Source organism: Lycium barbarum, chromosome 1, assembly GCF_019175385.1.
Source record: "Lycium barbarum isolate Lr01 chromosome 1, ASM1917538v2, whole genome shotgun sequence".
Taxonomy (NCBI): domain Eukaryota; kingdom Viridiplantae; phylum Streptophyta; class Magnoliopsida; order Solanales; family Solanaceae; genus Lycium; species Lycium barbarum.
Window position 1 is genome coordinate 138,895,510 of NC_083337.1, and position 15,623 is coordinate 138,911,132.

Below are 15,623 nucleotides of genomic sequence, written 5' to 3' on the forward strand. Positions count from 1 at the left end.
GCTTATTTTAAAAAAAGCGAGGTGTTTGACCAAACTTTTAGAAGAAAATAAGTACTTTTGGGAGTAGCAAAAGCAGTTTTTCAGAAGCTAAAAAAAATAGCTTTTGCCCAAAAACACTTTTTTGAAAAGTACTTTTGAGAAAAATACACATAAAAACACTTTTTAAAAGCTTGGTCAAACACTAATTGCTGCTCAAAAGTACTTTTTAAATTAATTGGCCAAACACAAACTGCTTTTAGCCAAAAATACTTTTTTGAAAAGTATTTTTTAAAATAAGTTGTTTTTAGAAGTTTGGCCAAACAGGCTATAAGTTTAGGATTAATTTTATACTCTGTTTTGTAGAAAGTATAAATTTATCCTGGGATAAATTTATTTCTTCTACCAAACAGAGTATAATTAATCTCAAACTTAATCCTGGATATCTCACCTTATTCCATCAAACTTGCCAACTTGGTATTTTATTATCCCACCTCCTTAGTCTAGAATAATAATCCCAAGACTATAATCTCATGATAATTTAATCCCCGTACCAAACGACCCCTAAGGTTAAATTTCAACTAAACATAAATAAACACCCACACACACATTTGAACAGAGGGAAATGAATGCGTGACATTCTGGTTGGCTCACGGGGGAGCAAATCAAACTTGTTGTGAAAGTCAAATAGCAAATCTCTCAGGTCAAAAGCTTTGACTTTGTAAACTTGTGTCGTTGTTCTCACATGGTAATTGCTCTTGGTTAAAATGAAAACTACTGCTCATTTCTCAAATCTAATGTTTCCCCATATTTAATGCATTTCTAAAGTATTGTCATTACATTAATTATTGTCATTTGAAAACCGTAGCATCAAAGTTTTTTGGGACTCTACGAGATGATCCCAATATTTATTAAGATTTCTTGGAGGCTACTCTCCTTAAATTCTAGCTCATACCTATATAAAGAGACACATATTCTCTTAAAAAGACATCTTGAAAATCTCATAAATCTTGAAATATTCACAAAGAGATCAAACAATCAAATATTGGCTTTATCAAACTGCTTAACTCCCTCGAATTACGAAGAAATATTAGGAGAGAAGAATCAAGGGAAATAACATATTTGCACCCGCACGATTTATTAATAAAATCGTTATTTTAAAATATTTTATTTATGGTTTGCAGTTATTTTATACAAGTCAAAAAATTTGTTGCAAACAACAATAATTAACCAATGCACACCTTCATTTCAAATTTTATTTCATAAGCTTGATAAACTAATGCAATTTGATGTAAATTTAGAGTTTAAAAGAAAGCGAGACACGTGATAAGTAGACAAAGACAGAAGAAAAAAGGAAAAATCCAAACAAGCGCCGCCGTGGACGTTACCTGTAACTGCGTGATTTTCAGAGACAACTGACGCCGCTTTGAAAACCTATGAGCGGGCCCTAACTGGTGGGTCCCATAATCAAAACAAATTTGTGGATCCTCCACTTCAAGAAAATGACAGAAATGGTACTTTATTGTTTTCAGTGGGTTCAAAATAGTCCTTTAAGTATAATTTGAGCAGTTGTGGCCCTTTAAATTTGATGAAAGTGAGCACTTTTAGTTTTCGTCAGATATTTACCAAATTTTAGTTGTTAATTTAACTAAAATTGTAAAAATACAAAATATGTAACTGAAACTCACATTTGGAAGTACAAGTTTTATAATTTATACTCCCTCCGTCCCATTTTATATGAAAGTGTTCGATTGAGTACGAAATTTAAGAAATAAAGAAAGACTTTTAAAACTTGTGATTATCATTAAAGGTAAAAAAGTAAATTTAAAATTGAATTGTTACTAAATATAGAAAGGTATCATTTTTTTTAGAACTAACTAAAGAAAAAAGAATGTTATATATAAATTGGGATGGAGGGAGTATTATTTTTAGATATTTCAAGTCTGGTGCAATTTTTTGAAGTGTAATTTCACATAATTTTTTTTAATTTGTGCCTGGTGTAATTTTTTATGCTACAACTTTCTAGATTTTTTACGAAAATTTCTAATGTTCTGACTATTTGAAGAAGTCTGGTGCAATTTTTTGAAGATCAACAACAACAGCAATAACATACTCAGTTCAATTTCATAAGTGGAATCCGGAAGGATAAGACTACGCAGTCTACCTTTATGGTGGGGATAGAGAGCTATATTTTGAAAACTGAAAGGACCATTTTTGTCATTTTGTCCGTCCACTTCAGTGGACTCTTGTGACGAATCTCTTTCTCTCTCTTTATCTCTCTTCTAGTCTTCTGAGCCAAAAAGGAAATCTGGGACAAGTTGTAAATAATCAGATCACACAACTACAAATCTCAGATGAACTTTCGCTTAATAAATCTCCTTGTCAAAACTTAGTTGTTTCTTGCTATTACAGAGTGGATTCGCCCGTGACCATAATATCAATTTGCTTTTGATACGTTCCAATTTTATTTCTTCACTCCGATAAATTTTGTTTTCTTTGTCCGGTGAACTTAATATTAGTAGCATTTGATACTGGAAATTAAGCGATTTCTGCTTCTTGACTTGCTGGAATTTTACTCATTTCGCGTGGGATAAAATTAGTGGTCTAAAGTCAACTCCGCCTAAGTGATTTTTTTGGAAACTTAGGCGGCCAAGTCCGTACAAAAGAGGAGGTTAGGTAAGTTGATAGCCAACTTAATAATAAAGTTAATACATACAATTTGTTTGGTTATTTCATATTAGTCGACGATTGATGCATAGTTGATAGATTTATATTGGTTATTTAAATACTCCATCATTTCTCTTTGTGGGGGATTTGCTTCGTTGATTTTAATTTATAAATACTAGCAACTTGGAACCTTTTTTTTTTTTTTTTGGTAACTTGGTAGGTGGAAGAAATTCTCATTTTGGTAGACTTATATTAATATTCCTGTAACAAAATTAGGGAAATTTACGCTCTATGTCTACTGGAAGAAAATATTTGTTGTTGTAGGCCGTAGCCCATATTTTGAGTTTCTTGCCTGGTTTAGCCCATATTTGTGTATACAAGGTTGATACATCATGTATAATGCTTTCCTTTCAGTTAGAATTTTGTAGCTGATCAAGGTATTGCATTTTGGACATACTTTTTTGACTGGCAGTAAGTAGTACCCTAATGTAGAAATTTGCTGGTTGCCAAATTCTTATGGACGTCTCAAATACACTGTTGATTTTTCTAGAGTATTCAATGCCTTTGACTTCAACTTCATTTTTAGGTTCCAATTATTTTTCTATATTTATGTCACGGTTATAGATTTCCTGTTTAATTACTTATCGATCTCTCTCATGAAAAGAATAAGTTAGATCTTTTTTGGCTCTTGTGACGACAGAGCGTTAAGCATCTTTGACTTTGTTGAAAGCATTTAATTCTTGTCTGTTAATCTGTCTTAAAAGGAAATTTTTTGTGGTTGTTTGGTGTACCTGTAGTTATACTCGGAGAGAATCAAGATTTCAAATATCTGACAAACAATACTAATTTTTTCAGGGAATGGTATTTGCTCTTGGCTGTGCTACTCGAGATAGTTTCCATCGAGAAACTTGTTGCCCCTAGAATGATTTTGGAAGTTAATCTTCTGCATTGGCTTAAGTTATGAATCACCGGCAAGAGGACGTTTCGAGGTCAGTTTTCTGAGAACCTTGAGAAGCCCCATTTGTTTTCTCAGTCCGCTAAATGGATTTTCCAGGTCACACGGTTTAAGTAGTTTCTGTCTGAATGTAAGCTAATGGAATTAAAGGAGTAAGTAAAACAAACTAACAGATTAAAGAGATCCATAAGTGGAAAGTAAACTAATTCTGCACCTGAAGGGAAAGAATAGAAAGAGTGGATAGCCTTTTCTATTTGAAATTGTAAAAGAAGAGAAAATTAAAAGGGAGGTTTAAGCACATTTAATTTTGGTTACTTTATTGGGTAACTTTGATATTTACGAAAAATCTTAAGTAAATTTGACAATGGACTATTCCCTTTTGTCGAGTATATCTATAGATGTTGCATAACTATGTATCCCAATTTATTGACATTTTAGTGCCAACTTGTTTTTTTTTAATATGTAAATTGGTCGCCTTGCAGGTTTCAGGATTGGAAATCAGAGAAAAGCTCTGAAGGAAATTTTCATAAATGGAGGGCCAAAAGCATAATACAAGCCGTAAAATCTAGTCTAAGTGGTTTTGTGGAAGAAAACCTGGGATCCAACAAGAACATTCTTGATCCGCAAGGACCTTTTCTTCAAAAGTGGAACAAAATATTCGTATTATCCTGTGTAATTGCGATCTCCTTGGATCCATTGTTCCTTTACATTCCAGTGATTGATAATGACAACAAATGCCTGGGGTTAGACAGAACATTGGAGGTCACAGCTAGTGTTTTGCGTTCTTTTACTGATATATTTTACTTTCTTCATATTGCCCTTCAATTTCGAACTGGTTTCATTGCTCCTTCTTCACGTGTATTTGGAAGAGGTGTTTTGGTTGAAAATGCTTGGGAGATAGCAAAGAGATACTTGTCCACTTACTTCTTGATCGATATTCTTGCAGTTCTACCACTACCACAGGTGCAAATGACTAAACCTCAAAACGTTATTTTGGCTTTTGACTGAAGAAAGTCCTAGTCCGTTGCAATAACACATGGTTGTAGATCTATTCTCTTTAAAAATAAAAATAAAAAGCACATGGTTGGTAGATCTTGTGAAAAGATTATTCCGGTTCAAGCAGACGATGTGTCGTCTGTCTCGGATATTAGATTTACATGATGTGGGGCCATTCTTACACTACATGTGTTTATAGATCTCCTTATAATAATTGCATGTTGGCTTTTACCTATTCCCTAGGTAAATAAAAGTGTATGTTCAGCTGTTTACTCTTATCCTTCTATGTATTTTCAGGTTGTAATTTTAATTGTAATCCCTAAGTTGCGGGGTGCAAGATCTTTGAATACCAAGAACTTGCTGAAGTCTGTTGTCTTTTTTCAATATATTCCAAGGGTCCTTCGAGTTTATCCTTTATATAAGGACGTCACAAGAACCTCTGGCATACTCACTGAAACGGCATGGGCTGGAGCTGCCTTCAATCTCTTCCTGTATATGCTTGCCAGCCATGTAAGTCTGCACAAGCTTGAGTTACAATTCTGATGGATAGGCTATATACTGTGCCAGCTAAAGTTACTTATGGATGATTCTATCTAAAAGGCGTCATTTAATTTTTTTTCATGTTTGTACCAATTGGTATCATAGAAATAAAGTTTGTAGAATTTCAGTCATCTTAAGTTTTTCCTGGCATACAAGCTTATGCTGTACCAGCAGATATCACTCGTATGACGAAATAATTACATCATTCTCTATTGTATACTATCGTGGACTCATTAGACTGGGAATTGAGTGGCTTCCTGCTCTTTAGGTACTTGGAGCCTTTTGGTATCTGTTTTCTATCGAACGTGAAACTACTTGCTGGAAACAAGCTTGTGGAAATTCCTCTGCCTGTCGTCATGCCTCAATGTATTGTGATGGTGATCATACCAGATTTAAAACGTTGCTGAATATTTCCTGTCCTATAGAGACACCAAATGTAGCGCTCTTTGATTTTGGGATATTCCTTGACGCTCTCCAAACAGATGTTGTGGGATCAATGAATTTTCCACAGAAGTTTTTTTATTGTTTCTGGTGGGGTTTACAAAATTTAAGGTATGCTTGCACTCTGTGCTTGTATTTTGCATATTAAAAAGCATGTCTATTAGATCTTTATACCAAGTGTCATTCTGTTTTACTACATTTGCATGTATATGTAGTTATTATTAACCATCTATTTAAATCTCAAGCAGGATTAGAAAGTAGCGCGTTTTTTTGACTTACGAAGTGTATGCGTAGCTTGAGCATATTAGACTTTGCGATGCTAGAGCATTGGGTTGGTTCTTATTTATACTGTTGAATTTTGTGACCATCTCATCTAATTGCTCAAACTGTTTGCACGAGAATATTGTTATTTATTAATTTAATTTCGCCTCACAATACGTCATGTCACGTGTGGCCTAGTTCTTTTTTTTTTTTTTTTTTTTTTTTTGGGTGGGGGAGGGGACTAAGCACGTGAAAATATTAGATTCACAATACGTCATGTTCATTGATATTTTGTAGCCACCTCGTTTAGAAAATTGAGCTTCAGAGAGAGGATACTTTTATCTGTTTCTTTAGGTCTACAACAGATGCCATTCAAGAGAATTCATTTTGATCATGGAAAATCTAATGTGCGTAAATAGGATGGGGATCATTGGTAAGCGAGAGGGAATTGTTTTTTGGGACGATGGGAAGACAAAGTGATGTTATTTGTCTGTATCTGAAAATAATTCCAAGACTGTAAAACAGAAACAGAGAAGGAGAAAGGAAAAAATCTGAGCCCACTGATTTCACAGTGTGTCCTTAAGGTACTTAATCCCCTCCCAGTACCCAAGGTTTAGAATTATTTTCTCCTATGATAGGATGGCTTTGCCCTCACTGGCACTTGTGTAGCGGCACTTCAAGCACTAGTGACCAACGAACTCAAATGGCGGCAGCAAATCACAGTTAATACTTATTTTTTGTTTCAAAGTAATGCAGAAAAAAGGAAATACTTTAGAAATTTCATAAGGTAAATTTGAGGAAATGGCCAAGTATTTATAGCCAACAGGTTGAGTCCAACGAAGAGGTGCAACTCAAAAGTTGCAACCTTTCTGGTGGCTGTTTGCGGAAAACGCCTTTAGTGGTGGTTTATGAAAAACTAATGGGAAAATAAAGCAGGAGGAAAAAATTAAATTACCGTTACAACAACGGGCAGAAAATAAAGGGCAGCCCGGTGCATTAAGCTCCCGCTATGCGTGGGGTCCGGGGAAGGGCCGGACCACAAGGGTCTATTGTACGCATCCTTACCTTGCATTTCTGCAAGAGGCTGTTTCTACGGCTCGAACCCGTGACCTCCTGGTCACATGGCAGTAACTTTACCAGTTATGCCAAGGCTCCCCTTCGGGCGGAAAATATTAATATTAAACTATTTGTTGGTCCAAAATCAATCAATCAATCAGATCATTTGACCAAAGCTGAAGCCAAGCCATGCGAGCGACGACGCAAGGTCATGCCACCATCTTCATAACTATTTAAGATAGAGTGGAGGTGCTTTTGTATTTAAACCCAATAAATGCTTGTTCCTCTTCCAATTTGGGAAAAAGTTCCTTTGAAGAAGGAATACAACAACAACAACCCAGTGAAATCCCACAACGTGGGGTTTGGGGAGGGTAGAGTGTACGCAGACCTTACTCCTGGCAAGGTAGAACGGCTGTTTCCGAATGACCCTCGGCTCAATAGAAAGCATAAAAAGAGGTCAGATAAGGCCAAGAAATTCAAAGCGATATGAAAATGAAAATAACGAAAGCGCCTAAGCCATGATGAAGAGTTTGCAAAGGGCAGTAGCTATCACAGATAAAATAAGATAATCAAAGTACAGGAAATAACAGATAGTAGCAGAAATCAAAGCATAAGAACTTATATCGCGATAATGCGACTACTAATATGAAAGGATAAACGATACTATCTACTAGCCTTCTACCCTAATCTGAGTCCTCCATACCGTCCTATCTAAGGTCATGTCCTCGGTAAGCTGTAACTGCGCCATGTCCTGTCTAATCACCTCTCCCCATACTTTTTCGGCTTACCCTTACCTCTTCTGAAACCATCCATGGCCAACCTCTCACACTTCCGCACTGGGGCATCTATGTCTCTCCTCTTCACATGCCCAAACCATCTCAGTCTCTCTTCCCGCATCTTGTCTTCCACCGAGGCCACTCCTACCTTATTCCGGATAGCCTCATTCCTAATCCTGTCACTCTTGGTGTGTCCACATATCCATCTCAACATTCTCATCTCGGCTACTTTCATCTTTTGAACATGAGAGAAACTGGCCAACACTCCGCCCCATACAACATAATCGGTCTAACCACCACTTTGTAGAACTTGCCCTTAAGTTGTGGTGGCACCTTCTTATCACATAGCACTCCAGAAGCGAGCCTCCATATCATCCACCCTGCCCCAATACGATATGTGACATCATCATCAATCTCCCCGCTGACTTGTATAATAGACCCAAGATACTTGAAACTACTTTTCTTCTGAATGACCTGGGTAGCAAGCCTCACTTCCACGCCAGCCTCCTGAGGTACTTCACTGAACTTGCACTCCAAGAACTCTGTCTTGGTCCTACTCAGCTTGAACCCTTTAAACTCCAGAGTCTGTCTCCAACCCTCCAGCTTAGCGTTAACTCCGCTACGAGTCTCGTCGATCAGGACTATGTCATCTGCGAAAAGCATACACTATGGCACCTCACCTTGAATTTTTCGCGTCAATCAATCCATCACCAAGGCAAATAAAAACGGACTAAGAGTTGATCCTTGATGCAACCCCATCACAACTGGAAAGTGCTCTGAGTCTCCTCCTACTGTCCTTACCCTGGTCTTGGCTCCCTCATATATGTCCTTGATCACCCTAATATACGCCACAGGTACACCTTTAGCCTCCAAGCATCTCCACAGGATCTCCCTTGGAACTTTGACGTAAGCCTTTTCTAGGTCGATGAATACCATGTGTAAGTCCCTCTTCCTCTCCCTATACTGCTCCACCAGTCTCCTTACAAAATGGATGGCTTCTGTAGTTGAGCGTCCTGGCATAAATCCAAACTGGTTCTCTGAAATAGATACGCCTTTCCTCACCCTCATCTCCACCACCCTTTCCCACACTTTCATAGCATAGCTTAGTAGCTTGATACCTCTATAGTTGTTGCAACTCTGGAAATAGATATGCCTTTGAACAAGGAATCATTTCAAATATTCTCATTTCCCATTCACACCATATTTGACCAAAAAACCCAATAAGTGAGAGATGGATGTTTTGTTACAAAAGGGGGCGGGATGTTTCTACTTGTATGTCAATAGCATCTAGGGCAAGCACAAGGATGGTTCATGTGCAAAAAATCTCTTAAGCTCTTGACACAAGGGATATCCTTTAAAGTTATATGGGTTGGCATCGGTCAATTGAGTTTGGTTGTTTCGGTTTTGGTTTATAAATAAGTAAACTGAAAGCGAATGGGAATAGGTTCTATTGGATCTTTGATATTTTTGGTTTGGTTTTTCTGTTTGAATCTAATTTTCAAGCTTAGCAAAATTGGTCTACTCTTTCCTCTAAAAGAAATTGGGTTAAAAAAAGATAATTAGGCCAAATAAACGAATAATTTTGATAGAAATGTCTACAACATTAAACAAATAAGAGCCTAAAGGCTCAGTTCCAACAGAGACAAGAAATACTAGGTGATTTCTTCCCATCTATCAAAGCGCGGTGTCTAAGTTGGTGGGAGGTATCAAGGTGTGCGCAAGCTGGCTGGTCTCACCACCTTTATCAAAAAGAAAAAGAAAAAGCCAAAGTAAATTAGAAAAACAAAGACCCACTGGTGCAGCATTCAGTAATCTGAAATGTTAACTGGTGCTTCCTTATCAAAAATATCCATTCGTATAGAGGATGTTAACTTTTTCGACATTTGCTTGCTCGGGCAACACTAAAAAATGGAGTTTAGTATCATACATGTTACATTCAGATTAACTTTACTATTGCGCATCTTTCCTCTATATCTTTTGTTTTCTTCCTTTTTCTGCAGTTTATGGGAAAATAAGAAATTTTGTTTTCCGGTTTTCATAAATTACAGTAGGATAATACGATTTATTCATTCTGTAAGACTAACTGATGTGAGACTCTCGAGAAATGGGCAATTTCTTTAGAATGCTCGAGGGTATTTAATCATGATTGTTTAAAAACGGAACTTGCGAGGCAACTTGTAAATGTTTACTAGGGGGCATGAGTTGTGATATCCTCTTCAACCTAGTCATAGAAAATATAATTCTCCTTTCAATGATTTCTCCTTTTCCTATAGATGGATTGGACAATAAGATGGTATTTTCTTGACCGGCCTAATATTATATTTAGCATTGCTATGGAAGAAAAAGACAGCATTAAGTGGTAAGAAAACCCAAATGTTTATGAAAACACCCCCACGTGATAGAAAAGTTCCAAACAAGTATGTTCCAACTTTTCTAACATTTCTTTCGAAATATGATAAATGTATGACCTTTGTCAATAAGACCATATACATTATTCCGTTTAGTAAACAACGTTTTCAACTCTAGCTCTCTTATTGACAACCTTGTTGTTTTCCCATGAAAGAAATTATTAATCAAATTTTATTTTAATGTTCTGCATCAGTCTTTTAATGGAATATGACTAGACATTAATGTAGGAAGCAAACTGCACATAGCCTATCTCATCTACTTCTTGCCACATATATTTAGTTGTTCAGTTAAATTGATTTTTCTTCACAGAACCAAAAAAACGAACAGAAACCCGGAATCTTTGTAAATTTTAAACCCACACTGACCAACAACAACATACTCAGTGTAGTCCCATAAGTGGGGAGGGTGAGATGTACGCAGACCTTACCCCTACCTTTGTGGGGTAGGGAGGTTGTTTCCGATAAACCCACACCGACCGAGTAACTTAAAAAATGGGACTGGAAAGGCCTGTTACTTTTGTTTAGTCAGTGTTTTTGGTTAAAACCAAATGATGCCTACCCCTAGTAGAGCATATCTCCATTCGAAAATTTGGCTTCGGAATAGAAACTGAGCAAAGACTCTTTCCTTTGAGGTCAATGAGGTTAGACTGATCTCCCAAAACTCGATTCATCGCCGAAGAAATTAAATTTCTTTACTTTCAGATTGTATTTTAGCTCCTCTCTTTTTTTCAGCCTTGTTGACATTTTCAGTGAGCATTTCTGATATGTTCGCTTTTGTTTATCTATGTTGGATATTTACTTTCCAGGCTAGGATTGCTGTTTCCTGTTAGAATTCTGAGTTGTGTCTTAAAGAGTTTATTTTCGTTTGATTTTTCTTTCTGTGGTTATTCTAACCGAACTTCAATCCTTTATGTTGCAGTTCCCTTGGTCAAAACCTCCAAACAAGTACCTTCGTCTGGGAAATTTGCTTTGCAGTTTTCATTTCCATCTCAGGCCTGGTGCTATTTGCCCTTCTCATTGGAAATATGCAGGTAGCTTTGTGACTTTCAGTGTTATGTTCACTGTTTGGGAAATTCTTAAATGACATTTGACTGTATACGAGCACATGAAAATAAAATAAAACTTGTATTGCAGAGTTCTCATTCTGATACATGACACCTCCTTTCTGTGTGATGTTGGAACCTGTTTAATTTGGTTTATTTGAAATATCAATTTATTTGCTGACTTGTTATGGTTCCTGGTCCGTCTTATGTGAGTAAAACAACCTCATGGATTGATTTGTCAACCTTATGGTAGGCCATGATGCCCAGTAGAAACATCTTTCTGGAATAGCATAGGCTGTGAAGTAAGTTGCATTAATAAATGAACGGTGCAGGGATTTATGGCTTTTAGAAAGTGTGTCATTTTACTCAGTGGTCGTACTTGGAAATTTTCATCTCAGGCTCTAATCAACTGAAATACTTGTTTGTGACAGACATGTCTGCAGTCCTCAACAATAAGACTAGAGGAGATGAGAGTGAAAAGGCGAGATGCAGAACAGTGGATGTCACATCGGTTACTCCCTGAGAACCTCAGAGAGCGAATAAGGCGCTATGAGCAATACAGGTGGCAGGAAACTAGGGGTGTTGATGAAGAGAATCTGATTCACAGCCTTCCCAAAGACCTCAGGAGAGATATAAAGCGCCATCTTTGTTTAGCTTTACTCATGAGAGTAAGTTTTATCACTCTTGCTCTTTGACTGTGGTTCACCCTTATTTCGCGAATATAAATGTGATCTATCCCCCCTCTAACGGTTGCCATCATAACCAAGATGAACTTGTTATATATACAAGTGATTTTTCGAGAGTAATATAGTAAAAAGATCTCTTTATCAGTTCCTCATTTTGTTATGCATGGATATTTTAAGGTGCCAATGTTTGAAAAAATGGATGAACAACTATTGGATGCACTATGCGACCGACTCAAGCCAGTGCTCTACACCGAGGACAGCTTCATTGTTCGTGAAGGTGACCCGGTTGATGAGATGTTGTTTGTAATGAGGGGCAAACTACTGTCTGTAACCACTAATGGAGGGAGGACAGGTTTTTTTAACTCCGAGTATCTAAAAGCTGGTGATTTTTGTGGAGAGGAGCTACTTACTTGGGCTCTTGACCCTCATTCATCAACTAACCTACCTATCTCAACCCGTACTGCACAAGCACTCTCAGAAGTTGAAGCATTTGCTTTAGTGGCTGATGATTTAAAGTTTGTGGCCTCTCAGTTCCGAAGACTTCACAGTAAACAGCTCCGCCATACTTTCAGGTTTTACTCAGGTCAATGGAGAACTTGGGCAGCTTGCTTCATACAAGCAGCGTGGCGCAATCATTGCAGGAAGAAGGTAGAAGAGTCTCTTCGTGAAGAAGAAAGCAGGTTGCAAAATGCATTAGCAAAGGGAAGTCCCAGTTCACCAAGTTTTGGTGCTACCATCTATGCATCAAGATTTGCTGCTAATGCGCTTCGTGCTTTGCGGCGCAATACAAAAAACAAAGCAAGGGTGCCAGACAGGATATCGCCCATTCTGCTTCAGAAACCTACGGAGCCAGATTTTACGGGTGAAGATAAATAACTGCCATTAATCAATGTAATGTGTTATCTTGTTGTAAATGATTGAGTTGCAATTTTGGTCTTGTTTCTTGTGTATAATGCATTTATAGGCAATTTCTTCAAGCTTGTTGGAATGAAAGCAATGGTATTTGTACAAAAAAAAAAAATGATGCTTCTACCATTTTACCAGATCATCATAGGATCAATCCCCAACAATGACTACGCCTCAATTCCAAGCCAATTAATGTCAATAATACTAGATGGCTTACGCCCGTGCTGCGCACGGGCCCAACACTTTGGATTATAATGCATCTATGTGTATGTAGTTATTTTTGAATAGTGATAATATATATAAAGTATATATTAATATTTTTAATAGGGGGTGCACTTTTTTTTTGACATTATTAATTTGCACTATTTTTATGCATATATATATATATACTATGTTCAAAACACGATTAATATAACATTGTAGTTTGTACTCCGTATCTAAAATTTTATTATATTAGTGTTTGCTACGAATAGAAAATCTGCACTTTTTTTTTTAACATTATATTTTTTTTATTATGGGGTTTACTTTTTTTTTATATTGCTTGATTTGATAATATGGGGTCCACTTTTTTTTTCCCATGAGTTTGGAGATGGTGAGTTCCATTTTTTTTTCTTCCTTTTTTTTTAATGCTCGGTGTTATTTATTTAGTATGGGGCCCACACGATTAATATAACATTATAGTTTGTGCTCCGTATCTAAAACTTTATTATATTAGTGTTTGTTATGTATACAAAGTTTGCACTTTTTTTTTTTGATATTGTTTGTTTTTTTATTATGGGATTCACTTTTATTTTTATTTTTTATATTGCTTGATTTTGTCAATATGGGATACTATGTTCAAAACACGATTAATATAACATTGTAGTTTGTGCTCCATATCTAAAACTTTATCATATTAGTGTTTGCTACGAATAGAAAGTCTGCACTCTTTTTTTTTTGACATTGTTTGTTTTTTAATATGGGATTCATCTTTTTTTTTATATTGCTTGATTTTGTTAATACGGAATCCACCTTTTTTTTTTTCCCGTGAGTTTGGAGATGGTGGGTTCCACTTTATTTATTTGTTTCTTTTTTTTAATATTGGTTGGTTTTTTTTTTTAATATTGGTTGGTGTTTAATATGGGGACCACACTTTTTTTAAAAATGCTTAATTGGTTGGTGTTTTTTTGAATTTTTTAATATTAGTTGGTGTTTAATATGAGGACCATAATATTAGTTGGTGTTTAATATGGGGACTATACTTTTTTTTTAAATGCTTAACGGATGACGAAGCATGGAAACATTTTACTTGTCATGTTATTTTTTACACGATTTTTTAAGAAATCGTCAATTAGAATTATAATTTCACTAATTTACCTTATTAATTATTTGATCTCCATTTAATATTATTTTTCCTTTTATGACATTAATCTCTTTTCACATTTATTGAAGTAAGGAAAAAATGAAAAAGTAATTAAATTTTATCTTATTTTAATATATAAGTATTTTAAGTATATTGCTGTACAATAATTGCATTTGCTCCCACTAATGGGTTGATACGCATGTGGCAATAAATCCATCATTATTGATTTAATTGATTGATTTTCTAAGCACTTTTGTATTTTAAGTATGTTGTTGTACAATAATTTCGTTTGCTCCTTCTAATGGGTTGATACGCATGTGGCAACGAATCCATCATTATTGATTTAATTGTTTGATTTTCTAAGCACTTTTTTTTTAACATTGTTTGCTTTTTTTAATATGGGATTTACGTTTTTTTTTAAATATTGCTTGATTTTGTTAATATGGGATTCACTTCTTTTTTTCCGTGAGTTTGGATATTGTGGGTTCCACTTTTTTTTTTTTTTTTTTTATTACCGGTTGATATTTAATATGGGGCTCACTAAATTTTGTCAAATGAAAAAGGAAGACTGTGTAGCCCTTGCATAAAGTAAATTAACAGTTAAAAGAGGAAGCATCACAATGATATAAAACAAAACAAAATAGTAATTTATTTGAACTGTAATTCGTATATTTGAGTTCTCAACTTTAGAAAATAGCTAAAATTGTCAATTGTAATTGCAAAGTAGAGTGGAACCCACATGACCAAAAAACATTTGTCAAATGGTAGTAAAGAAATCAAGTGGGCCTACACTTTTAAAAGGACCTAAGCGTGTGAAGTGAAAAAATCAAGTGGGATCATACTTTTAAAAGGAATAGTATCTTACCCATACTTTTGAACTTATTTACGTAAATGTCACAACGGACGACGAAAAGGGATCAACTGGTGCTTCTAATATAGTAGTAATAAATCCTCAATATCCATTTGGACCTATTTTATTCTGGTGCATGTCTCTAAGACGCTGCTGATTTCCTTAAAAACTGATTAATTTTACATTGATTGTTAACATCAACTTACCACATTCCCCCCCCCCCCCCCCCCACCCCGCCTTTATGAGAACTTAGGACGTGCAACGTGAACAAATTCACAGATGCAAAGTTCTTTATATTCTTTTGAGTGCGGATAAAGGCCTGATGACAATTTCTTTGTAGAGTTAATTAATTGATTTTAAAATGCCACCTACCCAAAATCGTTCACCAGATAGAAAGATTAAACAAGGAATATCATCCGTTGTGACCGGGTTGGGTGCTGAATAAACACCTGATGTCAGCCTAATGCTTACCCCGTCAGTCTTCAACTGGTTTACCAATGCCAAAGCTCGGAATAAGCCATTTAACTTAAGCCCCAGATCATCAGAGTGCACAATACTTCTTGCTTTTTTATTGGGCATACCATGGATTTCTATCTCTTCATAAATGTGCAAATGGTGGTTGTTTTTCTTGGATAACAGCGGTGTTCAGCCAACTTTTGCGCACCTCAACTATTTCACTGGTTACCGAGTAACTCTTGCCCACCAAAATTTAGGCTAATG

General features: G+C 36.0%; 1 protein-coding gene across 1 annotated transcript; it reads left to right on the forward strand.

Moving 5' to 3' along the window:
* The first annotated feature begins 2,116 nt into the window (after positions 1-2,116).
* Positions 2,117-13,035, forward strand: LOC132639613 (cyclic nucleotide-gated ion channel 1-like). Its single transcript, XM_060356056.1, has 8 exons — positions 2,117-2,652; positions 3,499-3,632; positions 4,081-4,561; positions 4,892-5,104; positions 5,403-5,686; positions 10,996-11,107; positions 11,551-11,787; positions 11,983-13,035. The coding sequence occupies exons 2-8, from the start codon at positions 3,604-3,606 to the stop codon at positions 12,679-12,681; spliced, it is 2,055 nt and encodes a 684-aa protein (XP_060212039.1). The 5' UTR covers positions 2,117-2,652; positions 3,499-3,603; the 3' UTR covers positions 12,682-13,035.
* The last annotated feature ends 2,588 nt before the right edge of the window (positions 13,036-15,623 follow it).

What these genes read in the sequence shown, in the direction of transcription:
- LOC132639613 (XM_060356056.1), top strand. Translation starts at nt 3,604, where the DNA reads ATGAATCACCGGCAAGAGGACGTTTCGAG. An exon ending in CGGCAAGAGGACGTTTCGAG is followed by an intron (nt 3,633 to 4,080) that starts GTCAGTTTTCTG and finishes GTCGCCTTGCAG; the next exon opens with GTTTCAGGATTGGAAATCAG. An exon ending in GTTTAGCTTTACTCATGAGA is followed by an intron (nt 11,788 to 11,982) that starts GTAAGTTTTATC and finishes GGATATTTTAAG; the next exon opens with GTGCCAATGTTTGAAAAAAT.